This window comes from Drosophila busckii, chromosome 3R (genome assembly GCF_011750605.1).
Source record: "Drosophila busckii strain San Diego stock center, stock number 13000-0081.31 chromosome 3R, ASM1175060v1, whole genome shotgun sequence".
Lineage (NCBI taxonomy): Eukaryota > Metazoa > Arthropoda > Insecta > Diptera > Drosophilidae > Drosophila > Drosophila busckii.
This window is the reverse complement of record NC_046607.1, coordinates 22,689,119-22,709,582: the sequence shown is the minus strand read 5'-3', so window position 1 is coordinate 22,709,582 and position 20,464 is coordinate 22,689,119. Positions and strand designations below refer to the sequence as shown.

The 20,464-nt window shown below is 40.5% G+C and overlaps 1 protein-coding gene and 1 long non-coding RNA gene across 2 annotated transcripts; both read left to right on the top strand.

Moving 5' to 3' along the window:
* Positions 1-716: 716 nt before the first annotated feature.
* On the top strand, positions 717-3,033 carry LOC108602129. Its single transcript, XR_001915232.2, has 3 exons — positions 717-1,035; positions 2,833-2,871; positions 2,926-3,033. It is a non-coding gene; the product is annotated as an uncharacterized LOC108602129 (long non-coding RNA).
* A 2,179-nt stretch (positions 3,034-5,212) lies between these two features.
* LOC108602124 (acetylcholine receptor subunit alpha-like 2) lies at positions 5,213-11,530 on the top strand. Its single transcript, XM_017990152.1, has 7 exons — positions 5,213-5,874; positions 6,742-6,896; positions 6,950-7,130; positions 8,202-8,361; positions 8,533-9,124; positions 10,422-10,623; positions 11,270-11,530. The coding sequence occupies exons 1-7, from the start codon at positions 5,632-5,634 to the stop codon at positions 11,462-11,464; spliced, it is 1,728 nt and encodes a 575-aa protein (XP_017845641.1). The 5' UTR covers positions 5,213-5,631; the 3' UTR covers positions 11,465-11,530.
* Positions 11,531-20,464: the final 8,934 nt, after the last annotated feature.

Genomic DNA, 20,464 nt, shown 5'->3' with positions numbered 1-20,464 from the left:
TTAAGCCAACAAAGTCAGAGCAGCGTCTCGCACTGACTACAGCAGGGACACGTGGCCTGGCGAATTTATTTAAATCGTACAAATGATTGCAAATAGGCAAGCCCCAACCATAGTACAGCTCCGCTTCATTTACTTACAAACGCTCTCTCGGTCTCTGCCTCGCTACAAAGCGAAAACTGCGCTCACACAACGAAAGCAGCGAAAGCAACGGGTCCTCTCCACTGCAGATGCAGCGTTGCCGACAGCGATCAAGCATATGAGAGCAGAGAGCGTAACTTAAGCAAACGAAGTAGCACGTGGCCAGGCGTAATTTACGTAGCAATAGCAAATAGGCAAGCCACCCACAGTATTTTGCTACGCGCTCTCGCTCTCGGTGCAAAGCAAAAATTGCGCTCAGATAACGAAAGCAGCGAAAGCGGCTACAGCAGCAGCCCCAGTCCTTTCGAGAGGAGAGAGCGTAACTTAAGTTAAGCGCATGCAGCCTTACACACTCACAACAGCAGCAGCGCTAGCGACAGCGATCAAGAAAACGAAAAGGAGAGCGCAACTTTCGCACGAAGTCAAAGAGCAAGCAGCGTCGCTGTAGCTGCGCTCAGTGCAGCGATCGAACGAACGCATGCGAGCGAATGTAGCGAAGACGAGCAGCCAGCTTAGCTAGAGAAACGTTCAGTCAGTCTTCAGTGAACCTTTGAAGTGATTAGAAGTGCAGAGTGAGTGCGCTTCAAATGATTAAACACACACACACACATATACACACGCATGGGGTGCGCGCACATTTGTAACAGTTAATTTACTTTGAAGCTTCTTTTTTTCGGGTGACTTTGTTAAATCACAAGTTAACTTTTGTAATGAAGCGCAGCCAGCGCAGCTCCCTTCGCTTTATGTGTGTGGGATGTTTGTCGCTTTAAAAAGCAATGGGCAATGGCTGAATAATGATGATGATAATGCTGCTGATGACAACGAGCTTGTCTGAAAGCAACGCGAAAAAAAATACTTGACTAAGTATTCAAGCAAACACGCGCGCGACACAAAAAAGTGAGTAAAAAATGAAAGCAGCAGCAGCAGCAGCAAAAAAAAAAAAGGAAGACTAGAGAAATGGCTTGAAAGACATTGAAACTTGTCACTGGAAAGTTGTTAAGTCAGTCGCTTGATGATTTTATGTTGGCGCAAAACTTCAACTTGCACTCAGAATTGTGTGGGCGTGTTGGACGTGCCAAAGCTGCGGGGCGTGGCACTAAAATACAAAAAAAATATAAGCGCAAAGCATTTGTCTGGCTTGCCATAATGCTAAAATATAGCTAGCAGTGCAAATGCAATACATAAACAACTTTATTTAGTTTAATTAATGATAAAGCAAGCGTTGCTCAATTATAATTTTAGAGTCAGCAACTTGTGCAATTAACAGCTGCATTAAAACTATGGCCAAAAGCGTTGCGATTGGGCCATAAAAACAGCAGCAACTAATGCGGTGTCATTTTGGTAACAACTTGTCACAGCTCATCATAAAATGCTATCTACATTAATTGACGTGACTGACAGACTGATGGACTGACAGACAGACAGACATACTGAATGGCTGACTGGCTTTGATTTGGCAGCGCCAACTTATTTTTATGTCTGTTTTTTGTGGTTCACGCGAAAATACCATTAAATTGATGGGAAGCGTCGCTACTCAAACTCGCCCATTGACAAAAACAATTAAAAACGTTGTTAAAATGTTATGTGCAGGTCGGCAGGACTATAGGACTACAGCCTCGGAACGCTGATAAAAGCAAACGGCACTTAAGCGTGTCAACAATGGCGACGACAAGCGCAGCCTCCCCCCCAAAAAAAAAACCCCCAAACATGAATTGGCAATGCAATAGGGTTGAGCATTGAGGGGGGGTGTGCTGTTGGTTATTTGACGCAGATTTTCAGCAATCAGTTTTATGTTGTTCAAGTGGCAAACGCTCATTGGGATTGGCTCTCCATAAACATATAGTCGAAGCTCCAGCTCCAGCGCCACACACCACACACAGTTTTGCAATTAATTTCTAGCCGCTTATTGTTGCTGCTGTTGCCTCGTTGCCTCGTTGCTGTGGCTGCCATAAAAGTTAGATAAATTGTACGAGCATAGACAAAACTTTCGATCACGCAGCAACGCACGCATTTTACAGCAGAGCGGGGAGCAGCGGGTTGGGAGCAGCACCTAGCGCGGCTGCGAGGCACGGGTTCGAGCTCTTGCCACAAAATCAAGCCAAGTGTAGCCGTCTGCCGATTATTTATAGTTGAGAAACTTTTGTCATTTACGTTTGAAAATTTAAATTTTAATTGAGTTTTCTTGCTGCTGCTGCTGCCGCTTGCTGTTGCACATAGCAAAAAGTCAAGCCAAAGTAAGCTGCTTTGGCCATTGGCCAAACGTGGCTACAAAACGGTGTGCCACGCCCACAAAAACTCAACTCGAGTCAGTCACGCCACTTCAGGTGTTTGGCTTAACTTCACCTTTTAGCTCTTTGGCTTGGGCTAAAAGCCGTGTTATCAAAATTGTTTTGTTAGCTATTTCCGCCCATAATACTTACGCCCCCCTATTGTGCTTGTCAGCTGCGCCCCCGCCCTCCCGCTCGCCACTGCTCTCTGTGCGCTGCTTACAAAGCACAATTTGTGCTTTTTTAATTAAGTAATTGATTTTTATATACAAATTTAATGACAACATGACTAAGCCAAGGCTTAAAACTTAAAACTTGCCATTGTTGTCGCTGCTCAAAACATAATTTTAACAACATTTATTGTTGTACACTGAACATTTGCTTACATTTAAGCTGCTTGCATTAAAATTATTCAATTCAATTGCAGATTATTGTACGAAGTACGCAGAGCTGCCAACAAAATGTGGTAAGTTAACAATAACAAAATAGAGAAATTTACTAAATTGTGAACTATTTACAGAGCCGACGAGAATTGCTGCTACAAGAAGAAAATACTAGTCGTATACTCAATATTTAACTGAACCTACATCGACACTTAATCTCCAAGCAACAGCAATTCAAAGAAAATGACAAAAATAAAATTTCAATGGAACTGTAACTAAAAGTAAAATTGTGTGGAAATTGCGTACAAAATAAAAAATAAATTGCTTAAGAATTTCAAGGAAAAATATGCGTATTTTAAAATGTACTGCTCAATAAATTTCTCAAGCTACAAATACTAGAAATTAATATTAACTAATTAAAGAACAACAAATTGTGTGCAGTTTTGTTCATTTATTGCAATTTTTAAAAATTTACATTTAATTAAGTCAACTGCTTAAAATTTTTGTAACAATAAATAGGAAGCTGCTAAATTCGCAACTACTTTTCTTTATAGAGCAAATAAATTGATTGTATTGATTTGTGTGTTGAGCCTAAATAAATATGAAATCCACTCTAGTGTGAGTTATTTTGACAGTTTTGTAATTTTTATAGCGTTATTGACAACATGCGAACAGCAGCAATAAAAAAGAAACTACGCTGCTAAACAATAAGTTTAATAGCAAATAACAACAACAACAACAACAGCAATACAGCTGAGTAATGATAAAAATCGAGCAGCAAGCGATTTAAATGTGCGCCTAACAAAAATATAGAAAGGGCTAAAATAAAAAGGACGTCATAATAACAGTCATAAAGCAGCTGATGGTCGAGATTAAAGTTCGACTGTGTCAAAGTTGCAGGCGAGTCTCATTAAATTGATTTGGCCAGCAACAAAATCATATATATACTATATAAAAAAAACTGCTGATGTGCAGAGAAATATTTGTGTGTATGTGTGTGTGTGTGTGAGGCTAAGCAAAAAAGCAAAACGATTTCAATGACCGTAAGCTATAAAACACACGCGGCCCGTTGCTCGAACAAATGACAGAGTTCATGTATCATTAAGGCATTGTTAGAGCGCAACAGCAACAACAACAACAGCAGCAGAGTGAGCGAGAAAGGTCAACAAGTTCGCAGTGGCCAATGGAAGACACCAAAGCCAAATACTGTATGTTAGCCAGGGCGTATACGCTATAAGTTGTGCAACTGTTTGTTGTATGCAGCATTAAATTTCAATTAATAACAACTAAAATAAACATAAATAATTAATGATTTTATAGCATAGAGTAGAGTCATCAGCATAGTCTGTGTGTGTGTGTGTGTGTGTTCAATTGTCAGAGCTTAGCCAACAACATGAAGTGATGCTGTGGCCTGTGGCTGCCTATGCTTGTTGCTCTTGTTGTTGCTGTCAACAGTCGTAGCACGTTGTTGTTGCTGTTGTTGCCACACAGTTATTGCTGTGGCAAATTTTAGCCGCAGCAACAACTCAAAATCGCAATGTGACACATATGTGAGCAGAGCGAAGAGCGAACGAGCGAGCGATGCAGCCAAATGGCAAAACCGTAAGCCCAAAAAAAAAAAAATACAGCGCACCCCACTCCAGTGGTAAACATGCAAAATGCTGTTGAAAGGTGCAACTGTATGTGTGTTGCAATTTTTGTGTGCTCACTGCATGTTAACGTGTATTTTAACGAATGTTGACAATTACCAAAAATTTGGTTGCTGCTGGTTAAAGCGAATGTGTTAGACAGCAGCCTGTTTGACATTTGTGTAGCTGTATGCGTGTGTGTGTGTGTGCAAAGTTGTATTTGATTAGAAATTTTTGTTTTTGGGGCTGTGGCTGGCAACGTTAAGAGTAAAGTTTGTAATGAAGTTCGCTGGATTAAGCAGCAAAGAGCGCAGCACACAGCAAAAGAGCGCAGCGTAGGCCACTCCAGGGCTTGGCTTGGCTTAGGCAACAAACATTTTTGCGTTTTAGCCCGCACCAGCAGCAGCAGCCCAAACCACCACCCAGCCAGCACAGCTTGCCCGAGTTTTCAACTGACAGCTGCCTGGCCACAGCCGGGTGACGCGCAATGCGCAGTCGCTGCGCAGCATCAGCGACAAAGCTACAAAGCGACAGCAGCAGCAGCAGCAGCGACGTCAGGCAGCAGTTAAGGCAGTCGCTGCTACAAAAACAAAACGCACATCAGTACGAATCCTGTGAATAGCTCTGCAGGACAGCACGGAGTAAACAACAGCGCAAGTGTGTCCAGTTTCTATAAATTCGAAAAATAATGTAAATAATTTGCGCCAGTTAGCAACAACAGTTTCACAAATTTTAAAATTAATTAAACAAAACATTTTAGTGCTTTAATTGTTTAAAATTTTAATTTAATGCTTAGCAACTGGCTTTGGCATTTTTTGAGCATCAGCTGTATGGGCGCAGCTCTTGCCTAGCGCTAAGAAGAAGCAGCAGCAGCAACGTGTCGGCTGCGCTGCCTGCAGTCAACGTCGACAGCGCTGCGCTAACTTTAGAGAGCGCATTTTGTTACTTGCTCACGCGCAAGCGCTAGCGACGCTAGGCAGCGACTCTGCTGTGTAGACTCTGCCGCTCTCTCTCTCTACTCTACTCTACACTTTGTAGCTACGTCACGCAGCGTTAGTGTCAGCAGCAGCATCAGCAGCGGCGGCCAACGCTGCCAGCAAACAGAAAGGTAAACAAAAACCTGTGCGCGTGTTTTGCCATTTGCCTGGTATCAATAAAAGACCGGCCGCTCTACCGACCCTTTGCTAACGAACTGACGGCGCACGTGACGTCATCATGAGCCGCTCAGGGCCACGTCGCCTGGCGTTGGCATTGAACATTTGGCGGCAATGCAAGCTGCTCTGCCTGCTGCTGGCCTTTCTGCTCTTCTTCTGCGAAACGGTGCAGGCCAATCCGGATGCGAAGCGTCTGTACGATGATCTGCTGAGCAACTACAACAGACTCATACGCCCCGTTAGCAACAATACGGACACGGTGCTGGTCAAGCTGGGACTGCGACTGTCGCAGCTTATCGATTTGGTAAGTTTGCAATTATTATATTTTTCATTTCGTTTCGTTTTTCTTTTATAATTAAGCGCTTCAATGACGCTCAGCTCAGCTCAGCACGTTGCGCTACATTTGCTGCTTGTCTGTTTTTTTTTAATGGGCTGTAACAGCAAGTTTGCAACATAAATAAAGCGTATATGTATGTGTAGCACACAATAAATGAAAGCAAATGAGGCGAGCAGCTGAAACGAGTCAAGTGAAAAATTTTAGAAAATTAACTGAAAATAGCCAAATGGCCTTGTTGACGAGCAGCAGAAATAAATGTGGGGTCCAACTATGTTTAGTTTAAAGCACACATATATAAATAAACTATATTTAATGCTTTTGCAGCTTATGAAACTTTTGCTTTGTTTATTAGACATTTAAAATTTACATAACATTTTAGACAGCCAAAGCATTTGCTTAAGCTCTAAAAAAGTGTAGCACACTTTTGTGCGCGATGCTTGCTTAGAGTTCATGGCTTGGCATTTGTCAAGTCTGTGCGGGGCGGGGGGCGTGGGGAGCGCTGCACATAACTGCAGCAAACTTTAGTCTGTGTTTGCATAGAGCTGGGGTACGCGCCAAAGTGGCGTTACCACGAGGCTTAAAAGGCAATAAAACAAGCCCAAAAAAAAAAAGAATGTACGAGCTGAAAAAAAAGGAAAATGTAGCAAAGGCAACCGTAAGCTGACAGCAAAAAGCACATTAGCGGCTAGGCAAAGAGTCTGTGCAAACAAACAGACGTGCCCAGGGACATGAACACAGTGAAGCGCAAATGATGCAGCCCTGGGAGTGGCAAATGCAAAGCCCCAGCTTTGATGCATGGCTGCAACTTTATTTAAAATCTCATTTCATTTGCAGAATCTCAAAGATCAAATTCTAACAACGAATGTGTGGCTGGAGCACGAATGGCAGGATCATAAATTCAAATGGGATCCCTCAGAGTACGGCGGCGTGACCGAGCTCTATGTGCCCAGCGAGCATATCTGGCTGCCCGACATTGTGCTCTACAATAAGTAAGTGGGTGGTGGGTGGCTGACAATTGTAATTTGCATTAATCTTTCTGCAGCGCTGACGGCGAATATGTGGTCACTACCATGACAAAGGCTATACTACATTATACGGGCAAGGTGGTCTGGACTCCGCCGGCCATTTTCAAATCGTCCTGCGAGATTGATGTGCGCTACTTTCCCTTTGATCAGCAGACATGCTTCATGAAGTTTGGCTCCTGGACTTACGATGGCGATCAGGTAAGTGCTGCCAGCTGCTAGTGGGCGTGTTGACAAATGGGCGTGGCTGTTAATTTATGTCCTGCCATTTCTCTAAGCGCGCGCTGTACGCGCAACGCGCTTACAAGCCTAAGAAGCTGAGCGAACATCGAAAGGGCGTCGGCAGTCCCAGATTAAAATGCGAGTGAGAAATTGTAAAAGTGTAATTGAAACTTGTCTAACCGTTGCTGTCGTTACGCACACACACAGACAGAGTCACACACACACATAGACACTTGACTGTGTGTTGCTGTCATAAAAATGCGCGGCCATAAATTAAAGCTGAGTGCGACTCCCAACTCGCTGCGCCGCAATTTACGTTGCCGCTGACCGCACAGTGGTGTGAAATACAATAAAAAGCAGTTAAAATAAACTGTAATTGAATAAAAGTAGCTAGGTGGAAATATAAAATATGTGTAGCCTACTTATGCGCGCATTTTGAATGAAGTAATTTGATTTTGATTTACTTTTAAATAAAAAAAATTGAATTATTCTACATTTAACAAAACTTTTAGCAACAATAATTTTTTATATTATTTTTATATTTAATTCTAGCATATTTGTGTATTTATAGTTTATTAATTTTTGCATATTTTTACTATTCAAACTTGACTTTTATTTGTGTCTTGCATTTGCCATTTAAATTATTATAAAACATTTGTGTTGATTTTGTCACACTGTGCGCTACGCTGTCGTTGTCAACGCATTTAAATTTTGCTACTCTTTTAACGACTGCACTTGAGCCGTGCAACTTGAGGCAGACTCAAGGCAAGGCGAGCGTCGTGTCGCCGTCGCCTGCAGGCGATGACACTGCTGAGCTTTGAGCATTGAGCATGACTTGGTTGGGCCTGGGCACATGGTCGATGAGCGTCACGCCCGTTGGCTTTAAGTGCCTTTAAGCCTCGATGTCTTTTACGACTCTTTCAACGCGAACGCGAACGCGACGACGCTCGTTCTTCATATTATTTCTTACTTGACGCCTTTGCTACTTTCACTCGACTTGACTCGCCTGCTGATTGTTTTCTCTTTCTACTTTTTGGTTTTGACTCGCAGATCGATTTAAAACACATCAACCAGAAGAATGATAAGGACAATAAAGTGGAGATTGGCATTGATTTGCGCGAGTATTATCCGAGTGTTGAGTGGGATATATTGGGCGTGCCGGCGGAGCGACATGAAAAGTATTATCCTTGCTGTGCGGAGCCGTATCCTGGTGAGTTTAGTAGAGTTTAAAGCTAAACACTTTGCTCGCTACGACGCCAATGCGAAAGCTCTACCCAAACTCACTATCAAAAATCCCTTTCTACCCAAATCCCAACTATCTACCGCTCTCTTTCGCTCTGTCTCTCTCTCTCTCTGTCTTGTTTGCTTGTCGTTTGTTTAGATATATTTTTCAACATCACGCTGAGACGTAAGACTTTATTCTATACGGTTAACCTCATCATTCCCTGCGTGGGCATCTCGTATCTCTCCGTGCTGGTTTTCTATCTGCCCGCGGACTCGGGTGAGAAGATTGCCCTTTGCATTAGCATTCTGCTGTCGCAGACGATGTTCTTTTTGCTCATATCGGAAATTATACCATCGACGTCGCTGGCGCTGCCGCTGCTGGGCAAATATCTGCTCTTTACTATGCTGCTCGTCGGGCTGAGCGTCGTCATTACCATCATCATACTCAATATACATTACCGCAAGCCGAGCACGCACAAGATGCGGCCCTGGATACGCGCGTTCTTCATCAAGCGGCTGCCCAAACTGCTGCTAATGCGTGTGCCCAAGGATTTGCTGCGTGATCTGGCCGCCAATAAGATTAACTACGGCCTCAAGTTCAGCAAGACCAAGTTCGGGCAAGCGCTAATGGATGAGATGCAAATGAATTCCGGTGGCTCCAGTCCAGACTCCATACGGCGCATGCAAGGACGCGTTGGCGTCGGCGTCGGTGGCTGCAATGGCATGCACATGACAACGGCAACTAACAGGTGAGGCAGACAGCTTAATTAACTAAATTATTGCTCAATAGTTCAATAGTTCAAGCTAAACTAAATTTAAATCACTTTACAATTACTATAAGCAGCTTAAAAAATTTTTATAATATTTCTTTAACTGAATTATATTACATAAAGTTCTATTATAAGCATAAAAAGTGTAAACATTGTTGTACATATAGTTTAAATATTGATTTAGTATTTATAATTTAAAAACAAGCATAGAAATATTTCAACTAACATTTGATACAAGCAACTTAGCTGAACTTTATGTATTAAACTAACTTTTGATACAAGCAACTAAGCTAAACTTTATTGTTTCAAAAAGTATTTTATATAAAATAAAGTTGTTTTTGTTTTGAACTATTAATAATTAACACTAACTAACAGATTTATTTTAACTATTAATAATTTTTTTCGCCCATCCTGCAACGAAAGTTGGTTAGTTTATTATCTATAAGTTTTATAAATCTAAAAAACAAAAACATAATTTAAATAGTTTGTTTAATTATATTTTTAAAATATTTTTTTGTAAAATCCTTTATTTATCAGTCGACTGTCCATAGTTGACATTAAATAAATAAATAAATTAATATCACAATGTAATAACATTTTTAGTTAAATGATTTGTGTTACTTTCAGTTTGATAAGCAGTTGTATTGGTTAATTATTTATTTATTTATTTACAACTAAAGGTGGTAAGTGCTAGAGATTCATTAGTTACAATTTAACAATTAAATTGACTCAGAACTGAGCAGCATTTGCTCTGCATTATTTTGTTTTCAATTAATGTAATTGATACTCTATTAATGCTCTAACATTGCTTACCACGAACGAGTGAAATGTATTCCTATGTTAAGCAAATTCTACGAACTAGTAAAATAGTTAGCGTTGCTTTAATTGCTGCATAGTTAAGTTACTGATATTTATTATTTGGCTATAAAAATTGAGTAGAAGTTGCTTATATCGAACATTTGCTGCATTTACTTTAAATTAAATACTTAACGTCTTCAACTTCAATGCAAGCAGTTTAAATTTCAATCGGATATATATATGATATATTTATAGCTGCTTAATATGCATATACATAAATAATTTCACGATAAAAATGATGCATGTATTTTAAGCAGCTCATGCTGTTTGCTTGCCGCTGACGCTGCCAGTTAATTAAAATTTAAGCAACTGCAAAAATAATTACATAATTATAAGCAGCTTTGCCCAATTTGGTTTGGGTGAGCCTCTCTGAGTTTGCTTGGCTTGTGTTTAATCTTGTTTTCGCCTCTCGTTGCAGATTCAGCGGCTTGGTGGGCGCTTTGGGCGGCGGCCTGAGCACATTGAGCGGCTATAATGGGCTGCCATCGGTGCTGTCCGGCCTGGATGACTCCATGAGCGACGTGGCGGCACGCAAAAAGTATCCGTTTGAGCTGGAGAAGGCCATACACAACGTCATGTTCATACAGCATCATATGCAGCGTCAGGATGAGTTCAATGCGGTGAGTTCCACTCCCATTCCCATTTCCAGACTCTGGACGCTGCAGCTGATTGAAATTTTAATTGGAAATTCCGTTTGCCGGACAAGTGAGCGAGAGCCGAGACAAGCGTCCATGACAATGATGACACTGACAGCAAGAAGCTGTTGCTGCTGCTGCTCAGAGAGCCAAAAATAAAATAACAGAAACCACAGCAATCGCTTTGGACGGACTCAGACACTGAGCGTTGAGCCTTTGTCTGAACTTGTTTAAGCTCTTTCCATATTTGCACTTTAAGACCACAGAAAATCCACTTTTAATTGCTTTTGTTCAATTGACTGGCAATTGGCTGCAGCAGCAGCAGCAGCGCCAACAACGATTCAATCAAATCCGTTGTTCAATGCTTTGTGCTGTGGCATTTGCTTTCTCAACTTTCTTTTTTTTATTGTGTGTGTGTGTGTCGGTCTGGGTAGTTTCAGTTTGATTGATAACCAAACTGGCGTTGGGCATAAGCAGATTAAGCAACAGTGTTGCTTGTTAATGAAAGCAATCGCTCAAAGCGTCTGCGTGTGTGTGTGTGTGTGGCGCTTAATATTACGCATACGCCCTCGAGAACTTTAAGTATATTGAACTTGACAATTGTCTCTCTGCGTGTTTGTATCATTTACAGGAGGACCAGGACTGGGGCTTTGTGGCCATGGTAATGGATCGACTGTTCCTCTGGCTATTTATGATTGCCTCGCTGGTGGGCACATTTGTCATTCTGGGCGAGGCACCTTCGCTCTACGACGACACCAAGGCCATCGATGTGCAGCTCTCGGACGTGGCCAAGCAAATCTACAATCTAACCGAGAAGAAGAATTAAATTCAAAGCAACGTTAACACTAAAAGAAAATAAAAATATGCTATGGTTCTATTTAGTTTAAATGTAACTTTTAAAGAAATTAATAATAAAATGAAAATCATAATGTTGGCCAAGGCAGCCAAGCAAAATGCTAAAATGCAGCTGTGGCTTTTGGTCTTTGGGCATTTCAGCTTTGCATGTTGCACAGCTGCAGCGGCTGCTGCTGTTGCAAGTCTAATGCATGCCTCAAAGCTTAGAGCTAATGCTGAAACGAACTGCGCTTACACTGCAACAAATTTGGCAAGCTCAAACGCTTTAATTTTATTGCTTACTAAATTAAACTTTTTTTTCTTGGCTAACAACTCAACTGGAAATAGCAATCAAGGCCATGAAGGCCACAAGCCAACTTTTGAGCTAACTTATTATTTGTTAAATTTATCAAAATTCATTGAAGCAAATTTTCGTGTAGCACACAATTTGTAGTGCCTGCCAACAGTTTGAGCACAAACAACTTGAGGCAAGTTTTCAATTGTTTTCACTTTTTCCCAAGCAGCAACCGTCGACTCATTCGACTCAACAGCTTGGGGGCAATTCTTCAAAATGCTATGCAAAGCAATCAAAAAAAATAAAATATATATATGCGCACAACTATTTTACGACAAACTGCAAAACTATTTCTATACACAAATGTCACAATTTCTTTTGCGTCGTTTTCTATGAATGTCATTCAAATTGATGTTGCAGCGAGTGTGGCAGCAACAACAATTGTAAGCGCGTGGCAGCCGTTGCCTGTCAATGTCAGTTTTTGTTTTGGCTGCAAAGCAATTGCAAAATTTCTTAGCCTTGGCAAGCAAAGCAAACAGTTCAGCTATGGCATACACTTTGCTGCAACAAAATTTGCATACCAACTCTCTATTGTAGCCAAGTGTATATAACAATGTCAAGTTGTTAGAGCAGGCAGCTCAACAAGTCTTGCGTATACGTAATATGTACATATAGTTTGCATATATTTTACCACTATCGGCAATCACTTTACGCAGCTGCCTGCGCGTTGCTTTGCCCCTTTGCTATGTTCATTCATTCATTCATTCATTCAACAACGTGTCGCATGCCGTGCTTCGTATTGTGAGCTCAGTTCCGTTGCCACTGTCATGTTGACAAGTTCAATACGTTCACACACACACAAACAAATACACACACACACACTGAGCGACTGACTGACTGACTGACTGACTTTTGGCGCATATGTGCAACATTTTTTGCTACTTCCCGTCAACTTTTCGCAGTTTACAGTTCAGCGCACAGCTTTGCTTTTTACTATTTTTTCTCTTGCCTTAGTTTTCAATTTAAATTCATATTATTTGTGCTACATATGCGCATAAATTTATGAGCGCTACACATGCCTAGCATGAGTTATAAAATAAAATATATTAAAAGCTATAGCGCAGCTTGAATTAAATAAACTATAGCTCAAAGTGTATCTGCTAGTCGGCACTCGCATGTTCTCACGCTCAGTCTATAAATTAAATTCTTTTTCAATAACTAGCAATGTCAAATGCTGTTGACAAAAGTTTCGCAATTTATTTATGACATTTGATAAATTCAATTACGTTTGCGTTTCACAAATATTTTGCAGCATTTAATGCAATTTTTAAGGCGTTGCTTGGGCTCATTATTTGTACGTGAAGTTGTAATATAATTAAGATTGCCTTGCAGCTGCCAGTTTAGGCTAACAGCGCCTCTTGGGCCACGCCCACGCCGCCGCTGCTTAAGCGTACGCCCAAACGATTAGGGGCTGCGTGTCACTTGTCTAATTTTATCGCAAAAACAATTTGTCGCGCTGTTGGCTGAGCGGAAAGTTTTTGCTGACAGCGCTTTCCGCTTTTTGTGGCAAATTTTTTAACGATTAATAAAAGTCAGTGCATGGTGCAACATTCGTGTGGGCGTGGGCGTGTCCAAGCGGCTGGGTAAGCTATTTTTGTGTAAGCCAAGTTAAAACTTAAACTGAATTTACTCAGTGACATGTCAAAGTTTTGAGGGCTGTCAGTTATTTATGAATTGTTCGCTCGTAAAGTTGTGTGACACACATATGCAACACACACACACACACACACACGCATGCAGATCACATCCAATTAGCATATTAAATTAAATAAATATTAAACTAACTGCCAAGGGCCTGCAGCACACACACACAGCCCACAACTATATACATATAACGTATACGACATGCAGTCCAGCGCTGTCAATACCTAAAGTGATCAACCACACACACACATACATACACAGGCAGCTACACCCACTTGGCTTAACTGTCATGCAGTTAGTCATTCACTCATCAAACAGTCGCCCCCACAGCTCAGACCCAGACCCAGCCCCAGCTCAGCCCGTTGCTGGCTCACTGCTTTCAGGCTGTCTCCAAGGATTTAGCTGCCAGCGGCTTTTATGAGTACTGTGTGCATGTCGTGCTCTCTCGCCCCAACCTTGTCGAGCTCATAATTTATGCCACTCATCTTAATAATTTTCGGGGCACAAAACTTTGCATCGACAACGTCGTCGACTCGCCTGGCAGCCCAAATATTTTAAACATTTACTTAGCCTAGCCATAAAACAAAAAAAAAGAAGCAACCACAAGCTGTTGTAGCGTAGCAAGTTATGCAGCAACAACTAAGCATGCTGCAGTGCTAAAATAATAAGAAAAACTTAAACTAAAAAAAATTTGCTAAATAGTATGAAAACTGAAAAATAAGCAAAAATATAAATAAAAGTTTTTTTTAGTGTGTGTGCAACTCACTTAGTTGTTGGCAGCCCTGGCAATTGTTACCTTTGCCTTGGCATGTTTCATCAGCATTGTCGTTCAACATGTCGTCACACATTGCTCATACGCCCCATGCGGCGGTTTTGCTGTTTGTTTTAGTGCCAATGTAGCATAGTTTTATGCATATCCTAGTAGTCCTGTGTGTGTGCAACGTCTTTGCTAGCGCATAACTTTATGTGTGTGTGTGTGTGTGTGTGTGCGTGTCTCTGCTGCTGCGGCCTTTACCTGGCTGCTGGCAACATTTACTTTACTTGACTAGTATAACTTTTTTTCTTTGCCGCTGCTGCTGCTGTTGTTGTTGTCAAGCATATTTAGCTACGTGGGTGCAGGCTTTATAGCTATATGGCGTATATATATCTGTTGTTGCAGCCTGCACTCGGCTCATTACTCATGCATGTTGGACATACACTTGAAAATTGACTTATGTATTCTGGACATGGCCAACAGTTAGATAGATAGCTAAATTTGCATATGCTTGTGCCATAGAGACGTTTTGCTAATATTACGCATACGCTCTGTGTGTGCTTTGGCACAGGTGTTAAAATGCTTAGGCAGAGTGAGAGCTTAAGCCTATCACTTTGATCTGGCAAGTGCATTTGAAGCTACTTTAGCGCAATTAAAGGCAGACTACATTAGATTTTAGTACAAAATGCATAAGTTTTTGCCGCATGACTTCAGGTGCCATTAAAAGTGCACTTTATGCCATTAAACTTAGATGCACAGGGCCCAAAAGCTGCTGCTGCTTGCTGCTGTTGTTGCAACAATTTCAAAAGGCCGCCAATGGGCTGCCAGCACTTTGGCCAAATCCAATTAACTTCAACTGCTACACACACAGCAATACAAATACACTTAAAGGGGCAGGCTAGCAGGCTTAGAGCGTCGTCCTTGCAGCGCATTGTTGCAAGCAGCTAAGCAACTGTAATAACAAAAAACGCCTTGAACGGAAAATCCTGCGTGGCACTTATTATAAACATTTTTCGGTTGCTTGCAAATTCTTAAGGTGACACAACAATATACAATGGCTGCAGCACAGTGTGCACAGTGGGCAAAAAGTGCGTTGTATTTACCCATGTAAGCATTACAAGCAAACAAGCTTTAATATATTTCTTAATAAGTTAAAATAGCTTAAACTAACTTATTTATTGTTTGCTGTAATTTTTTATATTTAATAAATTATATATATATATTTCTTAATAAGTTACAATAGCCAAAACTAATTCTATTATTGCTTGCTGTATTTTTTTTCTATTTTATAAATTATATAAATTATTATAACAAATAATTAAAGCTGTTAGTTTATATATCTCAAGCTACATAATTTATTTTTAGATATTTACTCTTTTACTGCTTGCTGGATTTTTCAAATAGTTTATAAATTATATGTACAGCTTATTATAACAAATAATTATAGCAGTAAGTTTACATATTTCACCTAAATCATTTATTTGTCTTAGATTTGTCTTATTATTGCTTGCTGTATTTTTTATATTTTATAAATTATATATGACAAATAGTTATAGCTGCTAGTTTATATATCTCGCCTAAATAATTTATTTTTCTTCTATTTCCTCTTTTATTGCTTGCTACATTTTTTTATATTTTATAAATTATATGCACAGCTTATTACAACAAATAATTATAGCTGCTAACTTATATATCTCAGCTACGTAGTCTATTTATATTATATGTATAAATTATTATTAGCAAAATAATAGCTGAAAGTTAATTTATTAATTTTATTTATTTTTCTAGTTCGCTTCGCTGCTCCACTGTGGCAAACAAGTGGGTCATATTTACAATTAACTTTTTGGCTGCTGCTGCAGCTGCAACACCAACGCCAATATGCAATGCTGCCGTGGTGCTGCCGCTGCTGCTGGTGGCTGTTGGCAGCCACACCGCAGCCTAGCCGCAGTAACATCAGTCTAATTCGGCATGCACAAAGAGCTCTTTGGGTTGCTGCTGCTGCTGCCGCTGCCGCTTTCTTTTTGCTGTGTATAAACTAATGGCTTAAAAGCCGCCGCTTCAGCTGGCTGCAATTTTTACTTTAGCCTTGAACAAACAACAATTCAAGCTGTCAGGCCTGGCTGTTAAAATTTTGCATGCATTCAACAATATTAAGTGGTAATTTTCATTTGTAATGAGCTGCGGTTTGTGCCCACCCACCAAAACTGAGTCCTGCCGCATGCATAATGCAAGCGCAGCGAAGCAATTGCGCTGATTAAAATGTGCTTAATAAGCTGCAGTGCACCACCACCGAACCCACTGTAGCCACAAAGCTGTCAGCGCGCAGTTTAATGTGCCTAATTAATAGTTTTACATGCAGCTCAAAGCCAAGGCACTAAACAAATTCATTGAAGATGAGATTTAAGCCTTTTGTTTAGACGCTGCTGCTAATTAAATAATAATGCGGCATTTTATTAGGCGCACCACCCCAACCACAGCTGAAGTCTATTGTATTTCATTTTATTTGCTGCTAGCTTTCGTTTTTCTCATTTTTTTTTGTGTATTTTTTGTGGGTAGTCAGCCAGCCTTGAAATTATGCTTCCTGTAATTTGACATGCAGACAAAACCATTTAACACCCCGTTGCTTGCATTGTTTGCCCTGTGGTCTACCCAACTGACCCCCCAGCGCCCACCACCGCTCGCTGCTGAGTGTGCAATCCTTGAGCCATTTACTTGTGTCTGTATCTGTGTGCAGCACCAAAATATATATTCTATATAGCACAGCCAAAACGACATTTGCCGATAAGCTTAGCATTTCACGCTCTTTGTTATTGGTGATTAAAAAGCCATTAAGCTGCACTAATATTTAAGTGCTCAATAGCCGCCCACGCTTAATGGCGGCCAATTAAACAGTTTAGCAAGCATTGTGAACGCTTACAGTTTCTTTTTTTTTTTTTATAGTGTAGCCATTTTTAGCAGCGCGTTGCTGCATTTCTCAAAGCGTTCTAATTAACTTTTATTACAGTTTATTGTTTGCGTTTTTCCGTTTTCATATTTTAATTATGCTCAAGTGTCATGATTTTTAATTGTGAATTATGAGCAAGCAAAAAATAAAATAACAACAAGCGTAAAGCACAAACTGCGGCACTTAACGCAGGCGCTGAACTTAATAGTAAAGCAATACAGCCAAGTTGCGTTTACAACTATTTAAATAGCTTTAAAAATTAAGCTCAACGCTTTTGTGCTGTTGTCATAATTATGCGCTAGCAACGTTAATTACGTAGCCGCCCTGTTGTTGTTTGTGCACATTAATGAATGCAACAAAAACGTTGACGCGCATATGCATATTTACCACACACACACATAGACACACACACACACACACACAGCTGCACTTTATAAGCATTTTACAGTTTGCCAGACTCTTTTATGCGGGTCTTGTCACTTACACGCAAAATTTAGCAAAGCCATTGCGATAGCGATAGTGATAGGTGCTACCCGCATACACACACACACACATGTGTGCATGTGCATGTGTATGTGTGCATGTTCATGTCTGCATTCATGTCTGTGTTGCCAGTTGCTTTGTTGTGCTCAAATTGCATATTTTGCAGCTTGATAGCTCATTACGCTGACACTTGATTGTTGCACGTACGATGCACTTGCAACAACAGCAACAACAACAACGACGGCAGCAATGAAATTTCACTTGTCAGCAGTAGAATTTAATCGCTGCGTTTAGCGTAGTGCGTTCCAAGTGATTGATTTAGTATTTAGACGCGTTGCTTAGACTCATGCTCTGCTATTGTTTAGCTGCAGCGCTGCGAGCTCAAGCCTTAACTTATTTGTCTAAAATTCATGTTCATAATTTAATATGTGCTGCAACATAAAATCATCGCTCATTTTGCAGTCTTAGAAATGGGTTAGTTAGAGTAGAGTAAAGTTGCTGGAGCATGACAAACAAAAAGTGCGCAATTTAGTTTATTTATTTATTTAATTTGAAATATTTTCAACAACTTACAACAGTGGGCGATAAAAGATACGATTACAAAAAGTATTAAAATTTAGTAGATTGGCAGTGTTAAGCAGACCCAACAATCGTTGCAAGGATTGAGGAAAACCCAAGAACTCTAATCATCATTTATTGTGCTTTAAATAAATTACTTCTAAAATTATTGAAATGACTTGCTTACAGTATTAAAATTTAAATTAAAGTTAATTTTCATTTTAAATGCTTAGATCACTTATAAACTTTTTCAGTTTCAGTGCTTACAGTTTATTAAAATACAAACTTAAATTAATTTTCGTTTAGAATTTTTGCGTTAATTTATTGAGCTTTGCATAAAACACAGACAAACTTTTTGAATTGACTTGGCTACAGTTTATTAAGCTACAAATTTAAATTAATTTTTAATGGCATTTTAAATTGATTATAGTGTATTTAAAAGTTTGTTTGCTTGCCACGCTGCCGCTACCGCTTGTTGAACTTTACTGCAAATACGCTTAAGTGCTATTATTTCACACACACATACATACTCACCCACACATATGCAGGCAGACGCTTACCTCTAGTGATAGCCATGACAAGGAACCTTTGGCAGCGCGCAACGCGCATTTTGCTGCATTGCCAACGACATTAAAAATCCATTTAGCGTAACGCTCTATGCAGCGCATTGGGGCAGGGCAGGGCAAGGCAAACTGGCAGCTCGTCATGCTGACGCTGACTAGAGGGAAAAGACAACGTGCCACGCTGCTTGCTGCACTTTAATAACCCATTGAGTGCCAGTCATTGTCATGCAACTTGGCAGCGTTCGGCGCTGTTGTCGTTTATTGAGTTATTTTTTATAAATTTCGCCACAGCCAAAATTTGTTAGACTAAGCAACATCAATTGGCATTCATTATACTGAACTACGCTTGGCGTTCTCATATGTAATTAAACGCTTAGAGCGAGTGCCACGCCCAGCTGCATGCGTTGCGGCTCTAATGGCCGCACTGCTGCTGATTAGACGCAATTAACATGCGGCACGCACAACGCTGACAACGCTCAACATCAAAGCGAACTTCACGCCACGCCACTCCGCAGAGACTGAGCGCCGAACATTGTGCCCAATGCACTGTAAGCTAATCAAGTGGCTTAATTGGAAAGCAAACTTGGATTTAATGGTCACACCATCATCATCGATAATGTCACTCAGCCAACGAGTGTGTGTGGCCATTGCAAAGGATTAGCTCGTCGAATTGGGAACAATCTAATGAGCGCTTTTAAATTAGTTGCAGCTTGAAACTGAACTTTAACCTTTGCTTTGTCTAATGAAGCAGATTGCAATTTGATTTTTGTTGCTGCAGCCAAAAGTTTGCAGCAAATCAAATTGAAAATCTGCGCACAAAAAAGAATTCAAAGCTGCAAGCGAAACTTGGCGCACCTTTAAAAAACTTTACTAAAACTAAAATACAAAAGTAGCCTAGACTAAGAGCTGCTCAAACCTTATTTAAATGCAGAGTGAAAAACACACACACACACGCATACTTAAACCACAAAACGAGCTGCATGCAGCTTTGCTGAGAATCCATTTATTTATTTATATTCTATTCTTTATTTTTGCATTTATTTCAATTTAACGTCTGGCGCTTGCTTAAAAATTTACATAGCGCAAACAAAAATAAATTTATGTGCTTGTCAACCCAAAGGGTTCGCTTCTAGGTCCTGGCGAGGTGTCAACTTTAATCCTTGACAAGCCTTTGTGCTCTCCCCGAAGCAAATTCACACACGCGCCACGCCACGCCACAGAAGTCAGCAAACCAACTCGAGACTAGCACAAAACGCTATAGGAAATTAATTTTAGCAACCTCATGAAAGTTACAGCCTAGACACTGAGCAATTTATGTGCTACAGATTGTTGTGCCCCCAAAAAAAGAGAAGCATAAGAGACGCAACTGTGGCGCGTTGCTGAGCATAATTCGTGTGGTGCAGGCTACTTGTCCATTAAAATGTCTGTGCACATAATTAGCGGCTCTATGAATGAGATAAATAAATCAAATATTTGGCCAAACGCAATTGCATTAAAGCCAAAGGCAGCGCACAAATCAGTTCAGAGTCGCCGAGAGCGTCTTAAAGCGCCGACAACAATAAATTGCAATTGTCGAGACAGGCGAGGGATGGAGAGCGGGGCGTGCAAAAAGGCAAACTCATTACAAATGACTGCATTAATTTCAACTCGAGCGAACAAATGAAGCTTCACAGCAGCTTCAAATGAATGCA